Raw genomic sequence first — 15,489 nt, 5'->3', positions numbered from 1 at the left:
AAAGTAATTACTAAATAAAACAATGTTTTTAAAAACTTGAGAAGTTTGTTGTATATATATATATATATATTTGTGAATCTGATGATGTCTTAATGCTTTTAAATAAACGTCAAAGTTCGTAAGTGAGACCCAATGTATTCTTGCTAAAACATTAGGTAAATCTTACAAATATAAATTAAATATTGTGAAATAAAGGTAACGGTTCATTGTGGATGAACATCTCTTCATGGAACCCTTGCTAAAACACTTCAGTATTGAAACATGCACTATCCGATATCGTTATATATATTCTATATTCTAATTTAATATCAGTTCAATACAAACAAGAACATTTTGCTCTTGCGGTGTTATTTATTTGCAAATGGCGTCTCAGGGGAGATGTGTGTGTGTATTGCGGATAGTCAGTTGGGATTTTAAAGCTAGAAAAAGAAATAACGATTCACCGATCTTTAAAAACATCGATTTATTAAAAGACGTAAGCAAAGAAACCTCACAGGTTTTCGCACTCTTAACATCACGTAATAAATATTTGATTATTTATTACTCATTTTTCGGAAGTGTAAAAATACGTGGACTGAAAACTGAAAAATCCGTCCATTGTTTTCGCTGCCGTTTCTAAAACGTAAAACTTGCAGAAAATTGAACAGACTGTGTTATATATAATTTTTTTTACACAGTTTTGCATTTGTATTTTTTGTTTATTATTTATAGCAACGTTACTACGACTATTTGCTGCCGCCCCTAATTATGAAATACTGACCATAGAGAATACGGGCATTCAGCAGCACCCGCCATCTACGCTAAGGGATTAACTGCCACAGCTTAAAGTGTTAGAATTGTTTGTTTGTTGAGTTTTCACGCAAAGCTACTTGAGAGATATCTGCACTAGCCCTCCCGAATTTTGAAGTAATAGGCTAGAGGGAAGTCAGCTAATCAACATCACCCAACAACAACTCTTGGACTACTCTTTACAATCGAATAGTGGTTTCCCGTTGAGTCAGCTTTAAACTTACGGACTCACAACGTTAAAAGCCGGAATTTGGTTCAGCGCGCTGAATAATGAGCAAATTACTCGTTGTATAGCTCTGCACTAAAACAAACAAATATGTTATCAAAATTGTGCGTTTATTGGATTTTTTAAGGTATTGGTCGAAAAACGCTAACAGTGCTTCTAAAAACACACTTTTTAAAATATAATATACAAAAATATTGCACAAGGATTAGTATTTTAATTAAACGTCAATTTATTATTTTTTTAGAAACATACCTTTGTTAAAACTGTGACAGTCACGTTGTACCGTCAAGCAATCAATCAAACCAAACAAGTCACAGTAAAATAACATATATCAACGTTATAAATAATAGTACTTAGATCAAGCTTTCTGTTGAGTTATATCTCACATCTTTTTAATCATCTAAGATTTGTAAGACCAATTCAAAAGCTATCAGTAAAAGGTTACTTATCTGTAACCTTGTAAAAATGAATTTTTCTTTATCAACCATCAACTTTTTTATGAGAAAAACGAATCACGAAAAAAATTATTTTCAAGGTTTCTTTTTAACTAAGCAAAATCTATACAAGCGATAGAAGTTGACCTATGTTATCTGTTACTCCTTCTTTTTTTTAATTACTTGATTTTCAAAAGACCAAAAAATGTAAATTATGTAATTTGTTTAATAATGTAACCAAAACCTTCTGTGAAAATAAAAACGACGAAAGTTAACTTTCTACTTTTCTGCGTCTTTTACAATTAGTGATCTTTAAACCATAAATAAATTCAAGCAAGTTAATTTGCTGGTTGTTTTTCAGCCTCACTTATTAAAAAGGAAAGTGAGAGTGACATTAAAAGAAACATGGGACCTGTGATTTTACATTAATGCTTTAGGGATGTTTCGGAAGGCACGTGTTGCTCATTTGGTGAGTTTGACTAATAGCTCCAGAAATGAAGACGTCTATTCCTCTATGTCGACTCGAACTAGTTTTTGAATCCCATCTATTCTTCACCGCGTTCGACAGGGAACAAATCGATGTAACTAATGTGAATATAAGGCAAGGAATCACAGAGAATATAGGTTTGTGGTAGATAAATCTAAAGAAAAACAGAAGTGATGGATGGAAGCACTTATGAAAGTTAATTATGTGATAGATTTTGCGGGTATTTTTTTTTAGTATCAGCTAAAACAAAAGGAGAGACAAAAACAGATTGCATCAATATTGTCATCAATTAACCGTTGTAGAGAGGAGGAGAAGTGGTTATAAACATACTAAGGGTATGTTTTTTATATGTAACCACAAATTATGATTGTGACAAAGAAGAGACCATTTTAAAATATTAACATGCTAACCTCCAGCAGCACTATGAGTAGAAGACTTTCTGTGGGTTGTTGATTGATGTCTTAATTAAGGGCTTTTATACGTTTCTCTTGAGGAACAGATGAATGAGGCTACTTGATAATTATTAATATTTATTGCTTAACGCAAGTCGTGCGAATGTGGATACAATAATGAGTATATACTTGCTGTCCATGGCTACTATATTTATATATATGTATGTATATTCTCAAACATCAAGATTCCGGAGCTAGTGTCTTCAATGCTACTGACACACAACAGTTTTAATAAGGATAGATATATTCTTATGCAACTGATTGGTCAATTAATTCTTTTGGTATTGACAGCTGAGTCGCTAACATGTCGAAAATGAATGTTGATGGTTTATTAAAGCATTGATATTGTGTACGTGTATTGTGTATATAAAGTTATTTGTCCAATATAACAATTTTTGGAGTTCAACCCTTTAATGGTATTAAAAACACACAGTATGTTATTGAATAATCACGATGATAAATAAGACCTAAATCTAAGCTACTCTATCATCAGTAAATCATTGACAAAGGCTAAGACAGACTGCAACGACATGCGTCCACGAACTTTGTCAGAACTCTCGATTATTTATCAATCTACAGTCGACAGACTTATCAGTTTCCGAGCTCACTTCATATCTAATCTCGGGCAGTAAATCCTTTATGAAGGCTAAGACAATCTGTGACAGTACTTGTCCACAAAATTTGTCGGACCTCTTGATTCCTGATTCCAGTTTCCTAGCTCATACATATCCCAACTTGGACAGTAAATACTTGACGAAGGCTAAGACAGACTGCGACAGTATGTGTCCACAAACTTTGTCAAAAATCTTGCTTCCTGATCAATCTATAGTCGATTAACTATCATTACATTACTCGGACTCTTCGAATACTAACACTGACTTCTTAACTCACTTGTATGTTCTGAGAATTTTCAAACTATTACCAAGAAAGAAAGAGTTCTCGATTAACATTTGTACATATCATCAGTTGAATACGTTATCGGCTTAAAATAAAACTAAATGATTATATTTTGAATATGTTATTTTTATAGCTTCGTAGATTGTTTGTTTAGAATTTCGCGCAAAGCCACACGAGGGCTATCTGCGCTAGCCGTCGCTAATTTAGCAGTGTAAGACTAGAAGGAAGGCAGCTAGTCATCACCACCCACCGTCAACTCTTGGGCTACTCTTTTACCAACGAATAGTGAGATTGACCGTCATATTATAACGCCCCCACGGCTGAAAGGGTGGGCATGTTTGGTGTGACGGGGATTCGAACCCGCGACCCTCAGATTGCGAGTCGAGCGCCCTAACCACCTGGCCATGCCGGGCCGAGCTTCGTAGAAATGTGACAAAAAAGAAGTAAAAGTTAAGAAGTTTGGAACATCATCTTTGAAAATCTTGAGAAAAGACGTGATATAGCAAATATAAAGATGTATTTGAATGTCTAAGGCTCTATAATACTTAACTTTGGTATAAATATAAAAAAAAAAGGAAGAGCTTGTACAGATACCGATACAACCTATTTTCCGGAAGTCAGAGGGTATCATTTTCTACTATATAATCTACAATAGCCTGCAACCCAGTCAAGCCTACAATCGGTACACATGATAATAAGATACAAAATATACATTATAAATTAAGTCGCCTATAAAGAACAAGTATATCTAACCACAAATCTGTTCTCGTGATTCGACGCTTTACGTTCATGCACCAATTTACTCGTTTAGTTCAAAGTCAAATTATATTAAATGTTTACTAAAGAGTTTCGGGAATAAATGAAGAAATCACAAGATTTTCAAACGTTGGACTGGCATTTAACTGTTAGCATGAGAGTTAATGATCAAATAAAAGGCAATATAATTCTAAGAATTAAACATTTATTCAAATCAATCTTAACTTAATCAATCTTTTGGTGACGTTTAGTCTTTGTTTGTGGGAAATCACTTTAGAAAAAGAAACAACCGAATTATTTGAAATTTGCTCTAATCATATTAAAAACAAGAAACAGCCGAATTCTGTTAAACCAAATAAAACAGTTTTTACCTTTAAAACTTGAAATTTAACTATGCTTAATGTTTTTCTTATATTAGATTTTGTCTTCAAAAACTATGAAAACACTCAATATTTTTTCGGGGAAATGTTTTCTTTTCATTTCATACTTAAGTTTGCAGTCGTATAACAATGTATATTTTCAAGAAATTCACGAAAGCACCTTATTCATTCTTATCCACATTTTTCAGTTTTAGTTAGGTAAATTACTGATTAAATAAAACTATTATCATTACTAAGAACACCAACTTTTCAAGTACTAGTATCTTAAGCCTTATTTTTTATAAATGCGCAGTGAACAAAATATTATTATTCACAACGATTTCACAAGTATAATACCGATACATTAATCACTGTTGTTCTTTTGTTAGTGTTGTTAGGGATTTTAGTGTTGAAGCTCTGTAAACTTACCGCTGACTCACCGTGGGACATATTAATTGTCATTCAGTGTAACTAACTAAAACAGAAAAAATACACGAGGCTCACAATAAAGAAATAACAACATGATAATATTGGCCGGCGGTTTGTGTGAGATTACTTCAAAATAAAGCTGATAATAATTTTAACACATCATTTTTTGTTGTCCCTATACTATAGAGTAGTTTATCGTGTTTGTAGGTGTAGAATTTTGACTGACAGATCTTTGTTTGTTTGTAATTAAGCACAAAGCTACACAATGGGCTATCTGTGCTCTGTCCACCACGGGTATCGAATCCCGGATTCTAGCGTTGTAAGTCCGCAGACATGCCGCTGTGGGGCCTGACAGATCTTAATTATCCATGGAATTTTCTCGAAACCTGAAATTACGTTAGCCTTATCGAGAATATAACAAAATATGGATAAAGATGAAAACTCTTCTAAATTAACCAGCCAATTTCAGTGAATACGACAGTCTTATCAACTCTAGAAAAGTTAGTTACAGTTCAGGAGATTTACTGTTTTTAATGTTCATCTGTTGAGCACGCTTAGTGTTCCAGAAAAAGCTACCTTGAAGTAGGCCTAATTCTATTAGTTTGAAATAAATTACCTGTAATACTGCTTACAAAACTGAAATGTTAGATATTTGTTACGTTGAATCTTGTGACTTCACTTAACTGTACATACATTTTGGAAAATTCCTTAGATTTTATTATATCTCAATCAGTTCCTTAGGTTTCATTATATCTCAATCAGTTCCTTAGGTTTCATTATATCTCAATCAGTTCCTTAGGTTTCATTATATCTCAATCAGTCTATAATTCATTTCCCAGAATGAAAAAAGACTCAAAAATTAACATATCTACGGAAACAAAAATCTGAAAACGTTACTGAAAACCCTGAAACAAAATATAACTGAAGTATTTGAATAAGATATCAAACATAAAAAAGGAAAATTGGATACCCTAAGAAAAAAACAGGCCATATATATTGTACTTCAGTGTATGTATGAAAGTTCTCGATAGTTTTTGTGCATTGCAGAGGAATATTGTGAAAGCCTAAACAACTCAAACATAACTTTTGATCGCTAGTGTCTAGATTAAACATATTAACGTGTTCTGTTTGTTTGTTTCAGATATTTGCGCAAAGCTACACAAGAGTTATTTGCGTTAGCCATCCCTTAATTTCGAACTCGTAGACTAGAGGGAAAGCAGCTGGTCAACAGCATCCACCGCAAATTCTTGAGCTACTCTGACCAAATAGTGAGTCTTGACGGTCACTTTTATAACTCGTATACAGTTCCAAAATGCGGAGCGAAATTTTACGACAACGAAACGCAGACCATGAATCCTCGAATTGACAGTTCAGCACGCTAACCACTAACTTGTTCTAAAGCAACCCCTTTGGATAAAACGTTAAACTGAAAAATGTTTTCTCCAGCTTCTAGTTTTCCTTTGTGCTTAAAACATTAGTTTGAATATCTCAAGACTAATTTATGTATACGTCTCTTACACTAACACTCACGTATTTTGACAATGAAATTTTGAAGTATAAGAAAACTTATATACATATTCATTAAAATATAGTAATATTTTACATGTTTTGCCAATAATTAATGTTAAAAATAATTGTAGCCTAACATACTCAATATATGAAAAAATTATTTGAAGACTGATATGAGCAGTTTCACTTATTATGAACCATTATCGTGGTTCATAATAGGGTTCACCCAGGAATTTCACAAAAATTCTAATAGAACATACGGACAAAAATCATTTTAAAAAGCAGACTTGTTCTTGAAACAACACTCAAGATTTTCTATCTCAATGGCTAAGGCTGCTAAAATATTAGATAATAGGAAAAAAATTGATTTTCCGATTGTTAGAGAAATCCATTTGTTTTTCACATTATTATTATTATTCGCATTATTCTTGTTCCACTAGCCTACAGAAAAAACGGCTATGAATATTTTACTCAAACCTGGGCACACCTACTAAAACAAATTCTTGCGCAAATCATAGGGCTAATTTTATGTTGATTCTTGAAATAGAAGGGAAGATTTGATCAGTTTTTTAATTGCTATTGGCCAAGTTTTTCTTCAAAGCCACTCAAGCACCGAAGCTTACACCAAAATCGAATATGTAAACTGCGCCAAAATCTATGCACAACTACTAAAAAATTCCTACGAAGGTTCTAGGGCTATTTTCAAATTGATTCTTGAAAGTCGAGATTTCCACCCTCTAAATTTTTCTAAGTTCTTCTTCGCTACCAACATAAGCTCAAACATCGCAGAAATGTGGAAGCCATTTAAGCACCATTATATTTGTCGGAAACGCTTCATTTTATTAGAGTAAACAATATGTATATTTATAACAGTGTCTCCAGCCTTATTAGTACTGATTATAGTTTTAACAGCGCTACAGAAGAAACGGCTACGAACATTTTACTGAAAATAAGCAATAGTAATGAAAACAATATTGAGTATGTCATAAGGTAGTTTTAGTATGTCATAAGGTAGTTTTAAAAATTAATTTATGCGCCTTCGTTTTTCGCCCTGAAGAATTTCTCTAAGTCCTTCACTTTCCGCCATTGAAAAAATCCGGTGTTTTATTAATGTGCATTAATTGAAAAACAACTTGTGAAACTTATAGCGTATTAATTGGAAACTGCCACATTGAGGATTCATCATTTATCGAGATCGCAGTTCTTCGTTGTTTCTCGAGTTCGCTGTTGTACTTTGTTTCTATACGGTTTGCTGCGGCTATTTTAGTGAGTTTTCTTTCTAACAGAAGATAATTACCATGGTAGATTTCTCTACTCTTGTGATTGATGAGTCATTCTGCTGATTTTCGTACTTCACTGAAATTGTGAGTGCATATTTTAGTAATATTTAATTATTATTATTGATATTTTTATTTCACAAGCCTACAGTAAAACTGGCTCAGTATTTTGCACCAAAAGCTAGACAAATATACTAAATGAAAAAATGCAGATGTCCATCACTCATACATGATTATTATTCACTGAAAGTTGATTTACATGGCTATAAATACATAATATATGCAATGTCCTTGTGAGTGACTTCCTTTGTACTTGACACTTGCTAAATGCTTGTTTATATGAAACCTCAGACACAAAACCACCTGGCTCAATGCAGCAGTAAACTGTTGAAAAACATGTAACATTCAACTGAATGCATATGCACGTATGTAGCTTAAAATTTATTCTCCATAATTGGACATAAAAAACTTAAGAAACAAGATAATTAAAAATTGTTAATTTAAAAAGGAGAATAGGGATCATCATAAAAGTACAGAGATAAGTTGAATCAACAAAAGTGAATAAACTAGTCTGGAAATAGTGTCTACATTATTTTCTCAAGCTACAAATCCCTATTTTGACTCAATTAAAATTGATACATACTGTAGACATGGAGACACAAAATAGGGATTTGTAGCTTGAGAAGATAATAGGTACTATTTTCAGCCTAGTTTATTTACTTTTTTTTATTCAACTTGTTTCTGTAAATTTTTGATGATCCCTATTCCCCTTTTCAAATAAATAATTTTTAAGTATCGTATCAAGTATTTTACCCATAGATTGTTTCATATAATTATGGCTACTGGACTGACATTTTTATAGTAAGCCATTACTACTGTATATATTAAACATACAAAATGTATAATTTATATATTTCTCCATATGTTTCTTTTTTAAATTTTCAAAGATCTTTTTCACATTTTTTATCCAGATTCAGACAGCTTCTAAGCATAGGATTCAACAACACAGAGTGCACAAAGGACAGAGGTGTGTCCTATAATGACAATCAAATGCGTGTTTCTTTCTCTATGCAGAGAAAATGAAGGAAAAATGGTGTCTTCCAGAATCCACCATCAAATAAAGCAAAACATTAACATTTGTGTAATTTTGTTGTGTATTTAGATGCTCTGTATCAATGATTAAGCTTCTATTTGATGTTTTTAGTTGCTGTTTTGTCGACCCTAAAGTTCCTCCTTTAACATCAGGTTCTTGCAGCAGTGTTATGCAATATCACTAAATTTTATTTTGTTATTTATATTTGGCAGTTATACCGAATTCTATACAAATAAATATATATATATATATATATATATGATTGTTGTAACCTTCATACATTCACTACAACCTTCATCATAAAACACGATGCACACTTTTACAGAACACCTGATTAGAAATCATTTTTTGAAATATATAAAGAAAAATAAATATATATATAAAGACACCTCACATGATTATTTTGTTAATTTATTTATTTAAAATTTCATTTGTTAAACAGCAAAAAAAACCCCCCTGGAAATACCACAGTTTTGTTATACATTCTTATACACTCTTTATTCTAAGGAAAATTTCCACTGTTTTTTTAAGTCTCCACAGTACTCTTTTAAGCAGTGATGCATTTGTACATCTTTTGAGAGATAAAAGTAAAATAAACCAGCTACTGTTGCTGCAATAAAAAATTTGTCACTAATATCTAATTCTGATACATAAACTTCAAAGGCTTAGCCTGAATTACTGTAAATACAAGTAATGACATGAATACTGTTTATGTCAGAAATGATAAAAATTTACTATTCATATACTTAATGTGATATTTGGTTTTTATTCACTTGTTTCATTAAATACAGACTACTTTCTTCAAACTAATATCTTTCAACTAATACTGCTAAAGTTATAAAGCTGAATTGTAGTAAACTTGAGCTGTTTTTCAGGTTGAACAGGTGCATTTAATAAGATTACATTATTTACAAAAAAGTGATTGAATGCAAATGGACCAGTGAGATTCTGCTCGTTAATCTTTCCGATTTCACAAAATATCTGAACACGCCTAGATCCTGATATTAAAAAAAAAACAACACAGAAACATTTCTATATTTTAATAACACTCTGAGAGTTAACTTTTGAAATACACAAAAAAGTATGTAGTGGAGGTACAGAAAAGGCTTCTCATAATGTACACAAAAGTTACTTTAGTTTTATTGCTGAAAGAGAGAGAGAGAGACTGTAGAGAAAATTTACATGTCATTCAAGCTGATTCATGCGAACAACTTGATTTCAAAAACAACAAAAAATATTATAACATTTATTGAGGCTAAATATTTTGTTGCATATTCATAGTGCCTCACTTAGGATTTGTAAAACTTTAACTTTCCATAACACTTGACATATGACAATTTAGATTCAGGTTGTGAAGTCCACTAGCTATTGGATAATACAGTGATTTCCTGGACAATGAATGAGAAATATGATGTATCACGTACTCTACCTTCTTTACAAGTAATTCCATGACATGTAATGTAACGAAACCAACAACTACACAGTCTGGTTACGTAAAAAATTTTTTAAATACATATCAGTTTAGCAATATATTCATATAATCAGAAGAACATATACATACAAGTTATTAATGTTTTTGAAATGATTCTGTGTGAAAAAGAAATTCTGCAACCAAACAAGGGGCTTAAAAACAGCAGAAACACTCATTCTTTAGTGCATCAATTAATGTTTGAGTGTTTGCCTGCATGATTCTCAATGTCATATAATGAAAGTAAATTTAAATGATGTACATACAAAACTAACTACACATTACACATTGATTTAACATTAAGTTATATATACATGCACATGTGTGTGTGTGTGTGTGTGTATTTATCCTACTGACTTATGACATTTTAAATTATTATACCATACCACAGTTAACTGTTTAACCCTATGTGCACAGGTGGGATCAAAGTGCATACCATGAATTTTTACACAGTTACATTCAAAACTTAAACAACTTTAGTATGAATGTACGTTAACAAACTTGACATCAAAATATAGTCTATAATTCAAATTTTAATATATTAATATCAAAGAGAAATATTTAAATAAACTCTCAATTTTTACTTTTCCATATCATGTGACATTTATTCACTTTGAATTGCCCTGTTTAGATTGTCTTTCTACTCCTATATGGTCTCCTGAATTTAGCATAAATGATAACTTATAATATATACATATTGGTGAGACACAAGTTCAGAGCCTTTATCTTCTCGCTTTATTGAGATATAAACCAGAAATTCACATTCTCCTATCATATCCTGTCTTTCAAAAAAATGTTAATAATTCTCTCAGACATTGAATTACTTATAATCAATAGTAAAAAGGTTTTAATTTACTGATATCTATATAAGGCTAGCTTTTTCTGATGATAGTTTCTGATTTATTCAACCTACACATTCACTGATGCTATCACCGAGATCACTTTGACCAGGTAAGGGAAGTTTAATCCAATTATAGATTTGTAAGAAAACTGGTAAATTGTAACAGTTTTAGGTCATTATATTTTCTTACATGTTAATATTGTGTATTCTAAATTGCATATCTGAATTTAGAAAAATTATTTTACATGTTACAAATAATCCTACCAAAATCAGGGTTAAGTTTCAATGAGATTCAATGATCTAGTACAAAATCCCACACTTAAGTACCAAATTTCTTGTGTTTATGTGTATTTTATATACATGAATGAAAAAAATTAAATAAAAAGAAACGTCTCTGAGAGGTATGCATGTGAGATGCTCTTGTGTTATGTAATTTGATACTTTGTTTACCATAACTCAAGCTGTGCTATCATCAATAATTTATTGCTTTGTTATTCTAGTTTACTAGTTACTGATGATTCAAAAGTAATTAAACAGTAAAATTAAATGAAAGCATTTTTGAAAATGTCAGAAGCTTAAAGCTGTTAGGATACAAATTGTAACTATCTGTAACAATCCACAGTCATTCTGGGAAAAAAAAAATTTGATGCAAATGATTTCACTACAGTTTGTGTTAGGGTAGAGAAAATAAGATGTAGATGTATAAAGTTTTACAGAAAAAAACTTACCATATTCATTTAGGAGGTTCTAGAGGTTATGTAAATGAAATATGAAAACTGTACGATGGAAAAAGTATTTTTCTTCTTAACATGAAAATCACCTTGCACTCAAGCTATTCAGAGTCTGAGTTCAGACTAACATCTTAAATTCACAGACAAAGCTTTAGTAAAAATACTTTATTAAAAAATCTTATTTTTTGTGTACAACAGACCTAATAGCTAATAGTAATAGCTTGCCAGGTTTTGTGAAGATATACTTAGTAAATTTGGAATTACAATAAACATTAATTCTACAACACGGGGTCAATCAATGGACTGACCCCATGCTCACAGGACTAACAGACAAGCTATTTGCAACAGGTTGATAAATGTTTTGCTCCAAGGGTTTTTATTTCATAATTTCATATGTAGACAGTAATACAAACACCTATAAATAATTATATTGAAAAAAAAACATCAAATGACGAAAAAATCTAGCTTGAATGATGTATTTTTTATTAATTTGGTCAAACCTGCAGAGATTTAATGTTATGAGCATCAACAACTTGTGGATGTCAGAAATAAAATGATTGGACATACTACAGACAACCATAATGAAATGATAAATACAGTACAATATTACCAATGGAGATAACTAAAGTTCATTACCTCCTTGCTAATTTTTAAGTAACTGTTTCAATAACTTTAAAGAAACCAATAATGGAAAAACCTAAGTAGTTTTAAACATTAAAATCAAGGCAATCATACATTTCGAGTTTCACAAAAAGGCAGAAACACTTTTTAAAAACAGTTATGTGATGATAAGAAAGAATCAGGAGCTTCTGATACAAGAAAAATAATATAATTTTTTCATCTCAAGCAACAAATTCTTCTTTACTCCTTTAACACACAATATCTTACAAACTCAGTATCTACAAGTTCTAGCTGAATTGAAATATTTTTTAACAATAAATTTTTACATCTTTCTAATCATAAAAAATTGCCAGCAAGCATTAGCAGTTCCTCTGTATTGTTTCAATGAAGACACTGAAAGATTTTTTTAACCAACTGAAAAATGCAACTTTCTCAATAGTTGTTGGTTCCTTGCATTACAATGACTAACAGTTCTTTTCTCTGACCAAATAAATGAACTTACTTTATAAACAATTATTTTTCTAACTAAAGATAGATTCTGTTGCTTTCTCCAGATCCCAGTTGTAAGAGGACAAGGCCACTCGAGCTCTATGCTGAAAAGGGAAAAACTAATGTTCAGAAACAAAAACATATAAAAAAACCTTAAAACACTTCCCAACTTCCTGCTGGCAGTTTTCACAAGTGTTCTTAAATGGTAAATTCGTTATAGTAACAGATATTAAAATATCAAAAATATTTTTAGGAGTAATACACTTTTGAATACCAGTATAAATATTCCTTTGTAAAGTATTATGCAGTACATGTCTTAGGTAACTAACAAAAACTATACTTTTACTACATTAGTTTTGCCTATCATATAACTGCTCTCCATCAGATGCTATTATGCTGGTAACTAATGAGCTTGAAGATCAAATAGATTTGGTTTGTTTTAAATTTTGTGCAAAGCTACACGATGTCTATCTGCACTAGCCGTCCCTAATTTAGCAGTGAGAGACTAGAGGGAAGGCAGCTAGTCATCACCAGCTCTTAGGCTACTCTTTTATCAATTAATAGTGAGATTGACTGTCACATTATAATGCCCCCACGGCTGAAAAAGCAAGCATTTTTGGTGGGTCAGGGATTCGAACTCACGACCCTCAAGCATCTTGCCTGGCCCATCAAAGAGAATTCAATTATTTAAACATGCCATAATTCACCTTTTCACAGGTGTTATTTCATTTTATATGTTGTAAAAGTTGGCTACTTTTAACATGTATAATTTAATATCAATATCTATCTTATTTACTTTTATATAAGCCTTTAGATGACTGTATCTAATAAACACAAGGAAAACCAAAACCATAAGGTGATTAGTAATCATAAATACTTTTGCTTTCTTAGGAATGACCATCAAATGTTTTTAAAACATATAATTAGAACATATATCACTTTCATCTTGTGCAGTAACCATTGCTGGTTCATCTAATATAATGTTAATTTTTCTTTCAGATATTTTAAATGTTATAGATTATCAATAAATGATTTTGGACTACATGCAATCAACCAACAAACAGAAATTTTAAACACGTATGCAATGAATTCACTTGTCAGAGTTTAATTTCTTAATCTAAACCTGAAACAAAAATAACACAAAACTAAATTAATCAATGTTTTGAAATAATCAAAAATTTAGTATTCTGGAAAAACAGAAAGATTTTGCACAAATTGCACACATATTTGTATATACACACACACAAAATTAAAATGCACTTTATTGTGATAAACACTATGTATTTACTTGTTTGCAACAATATACAATACCAACACTGTATGCATTTACCATAAAAAATGTAAATGTTTCTTACCTCATCCACTCCGATGTCAACCAACCTCTTAATTTTGGCATCAAACTCGGGATAACTTTTAGGTGCTATAGCAAATAATAAGGTTTATTTATCTCTATTGCACAACATCATATAGCACAAAGTATTACTATTACAAAAATTATATACATAAATATATACATATGCACACACACAGACATACATACATACAAATGATTTGTTGTAAATTAATGTAACAGGAGTGTACATATATATATATATTATGTAAACACACTATTGGAAATAATTAAGGAAATGAGCATGTGATACAAATATAGGATTCACAAAATGAATAACTGCAACTAAATAGTCAACTTATAATTAATACAATACATTATTAGGGAAAATACAAAGGAAAATAAATTTGTTGAATGATGCACTAGTATTATGTATTTGCTTTAAACAGAACTGTACATGTTATTTCATGCTACAATAATTTTATCAACAAATAATAAAAAAAAATTTGCAAAAATTAGTAGGGATGGCAATGCCAAAAAAAGTAAAGAAACAAAGTAGAGATGAATACAAAAATTACTACAAAAGTAGCCAAATCTTTCCAAGAATGATTTTTATCTACAACTAAATGTTGAATTCCTGTCAGTTGCATGAATTTGGGTTTAATAAAAAGCATTTAAACTCAATATTGCTATATAGTCTTATAGTGGCTATTAACCATAAGCTTGCAAGATTGACTCAGTAATTACTGGCTATTATGTAGGGATTTTTGTATCTCCTTGATACCTTGAATATTGATTTAGATATAATACAATAATTTTATCAACAAGTAATAAAAAAAAAATTTGCAAAAATTAAATATGGTGTAGGGATGGCAATGCCAAAAAAAGTAGAGAAACAAAGTAGAGATGAATACAAAAATTACTACAAAAGTAGCCAAATCTTTACAAGAATGATTTTTATCTACAACTAAATGTTGAATTCCTGTCAGTTGCATGAATGTGGGTTTAATAAAAGCATTTAAACTCAGTATTGCTATATAGTCTTATAGTGGCTATTAACCATAAGCTTGCAAGATTGACTCAGTAATTACTGGCTATTATGTAGGGATTTTTGTATCTTTTTGATACCTTGAATATTGATTTAGATTATTCTTTCTTTCTTTATTTTTACTAATATTGTTTTGGTATATATCATGTTTGTGCAATGAAAAGTCACAAATGGTTGTTATACAATAACAATTTGTACAGCTATATGGCGACCAGAAATGAAAGTTATTTATGAAACATGGAAATAATATATG

The 15,489-nt window shown here is 30.9% G+C and overlaps 1 protein-coding gene across 3 annotated transcripts in view; it reads right to left on the bottom strand.

Moving 5' to 3' along the window:
• LOC106475842 (ubiquitin-conjugating enzyme E2-22 kDa-like) overlaps nucleotides 1-15,489 on the bottom strand; it is a 43,099-nt gene that overhangs the window by 2,380 nt on the left and 25,230 nt on the right. Inside the window, exons 5-7 of one of the 3 annotated variants that reach the window (XM_013936526.2) lie at nucleotides 14,214-14,278; nucleotides 12,872-12,962; nucleotides 7,669-7,694 (exon numbers count right to left, since the gene is read on the bottom strand). In XM_013936526.2, the coding sequence (XP_013791980.1) occupies nucleotides 12,891-12,962; nucleotides 14,214-14,278 (137 nt within the window). In that variant the 3' untranslated portion in view covers nucleotides 7,669-7,694; nucleotides 12,872-12,890. Of the gene's footprint in view, nucleotides 1-7,668; nucleotides 7,695-11,759; nucleotides 12,963-14,213; nucleotides 14,279-15,489 lie in introns of those variants that run through there. The other 2 variants (XM_013936534.2, XM_022380974.1) reach the window with 2 other exon arrangements.

This window comes from Limulus polyphemus, unplaced genomic scaffold (genome assembly GCF_000517525.1).
Source record: "Limulus polyphemus unplaced genomic scaffold, Limulus_polyphemus-2.1.2 Scaffold150, whole genome shotgun sequence".
NCBI lineage: Eukaryota > Metazoa > Arthropoda > Merostomata > Xiphosura > Limulidae > Limulus > Limulus polyphemus.
The sequence above is the reverse complement of the archived record's forward strand: the minus strand, read 5'-3'. Positions and strand labels throughout refer to the sequence as shown.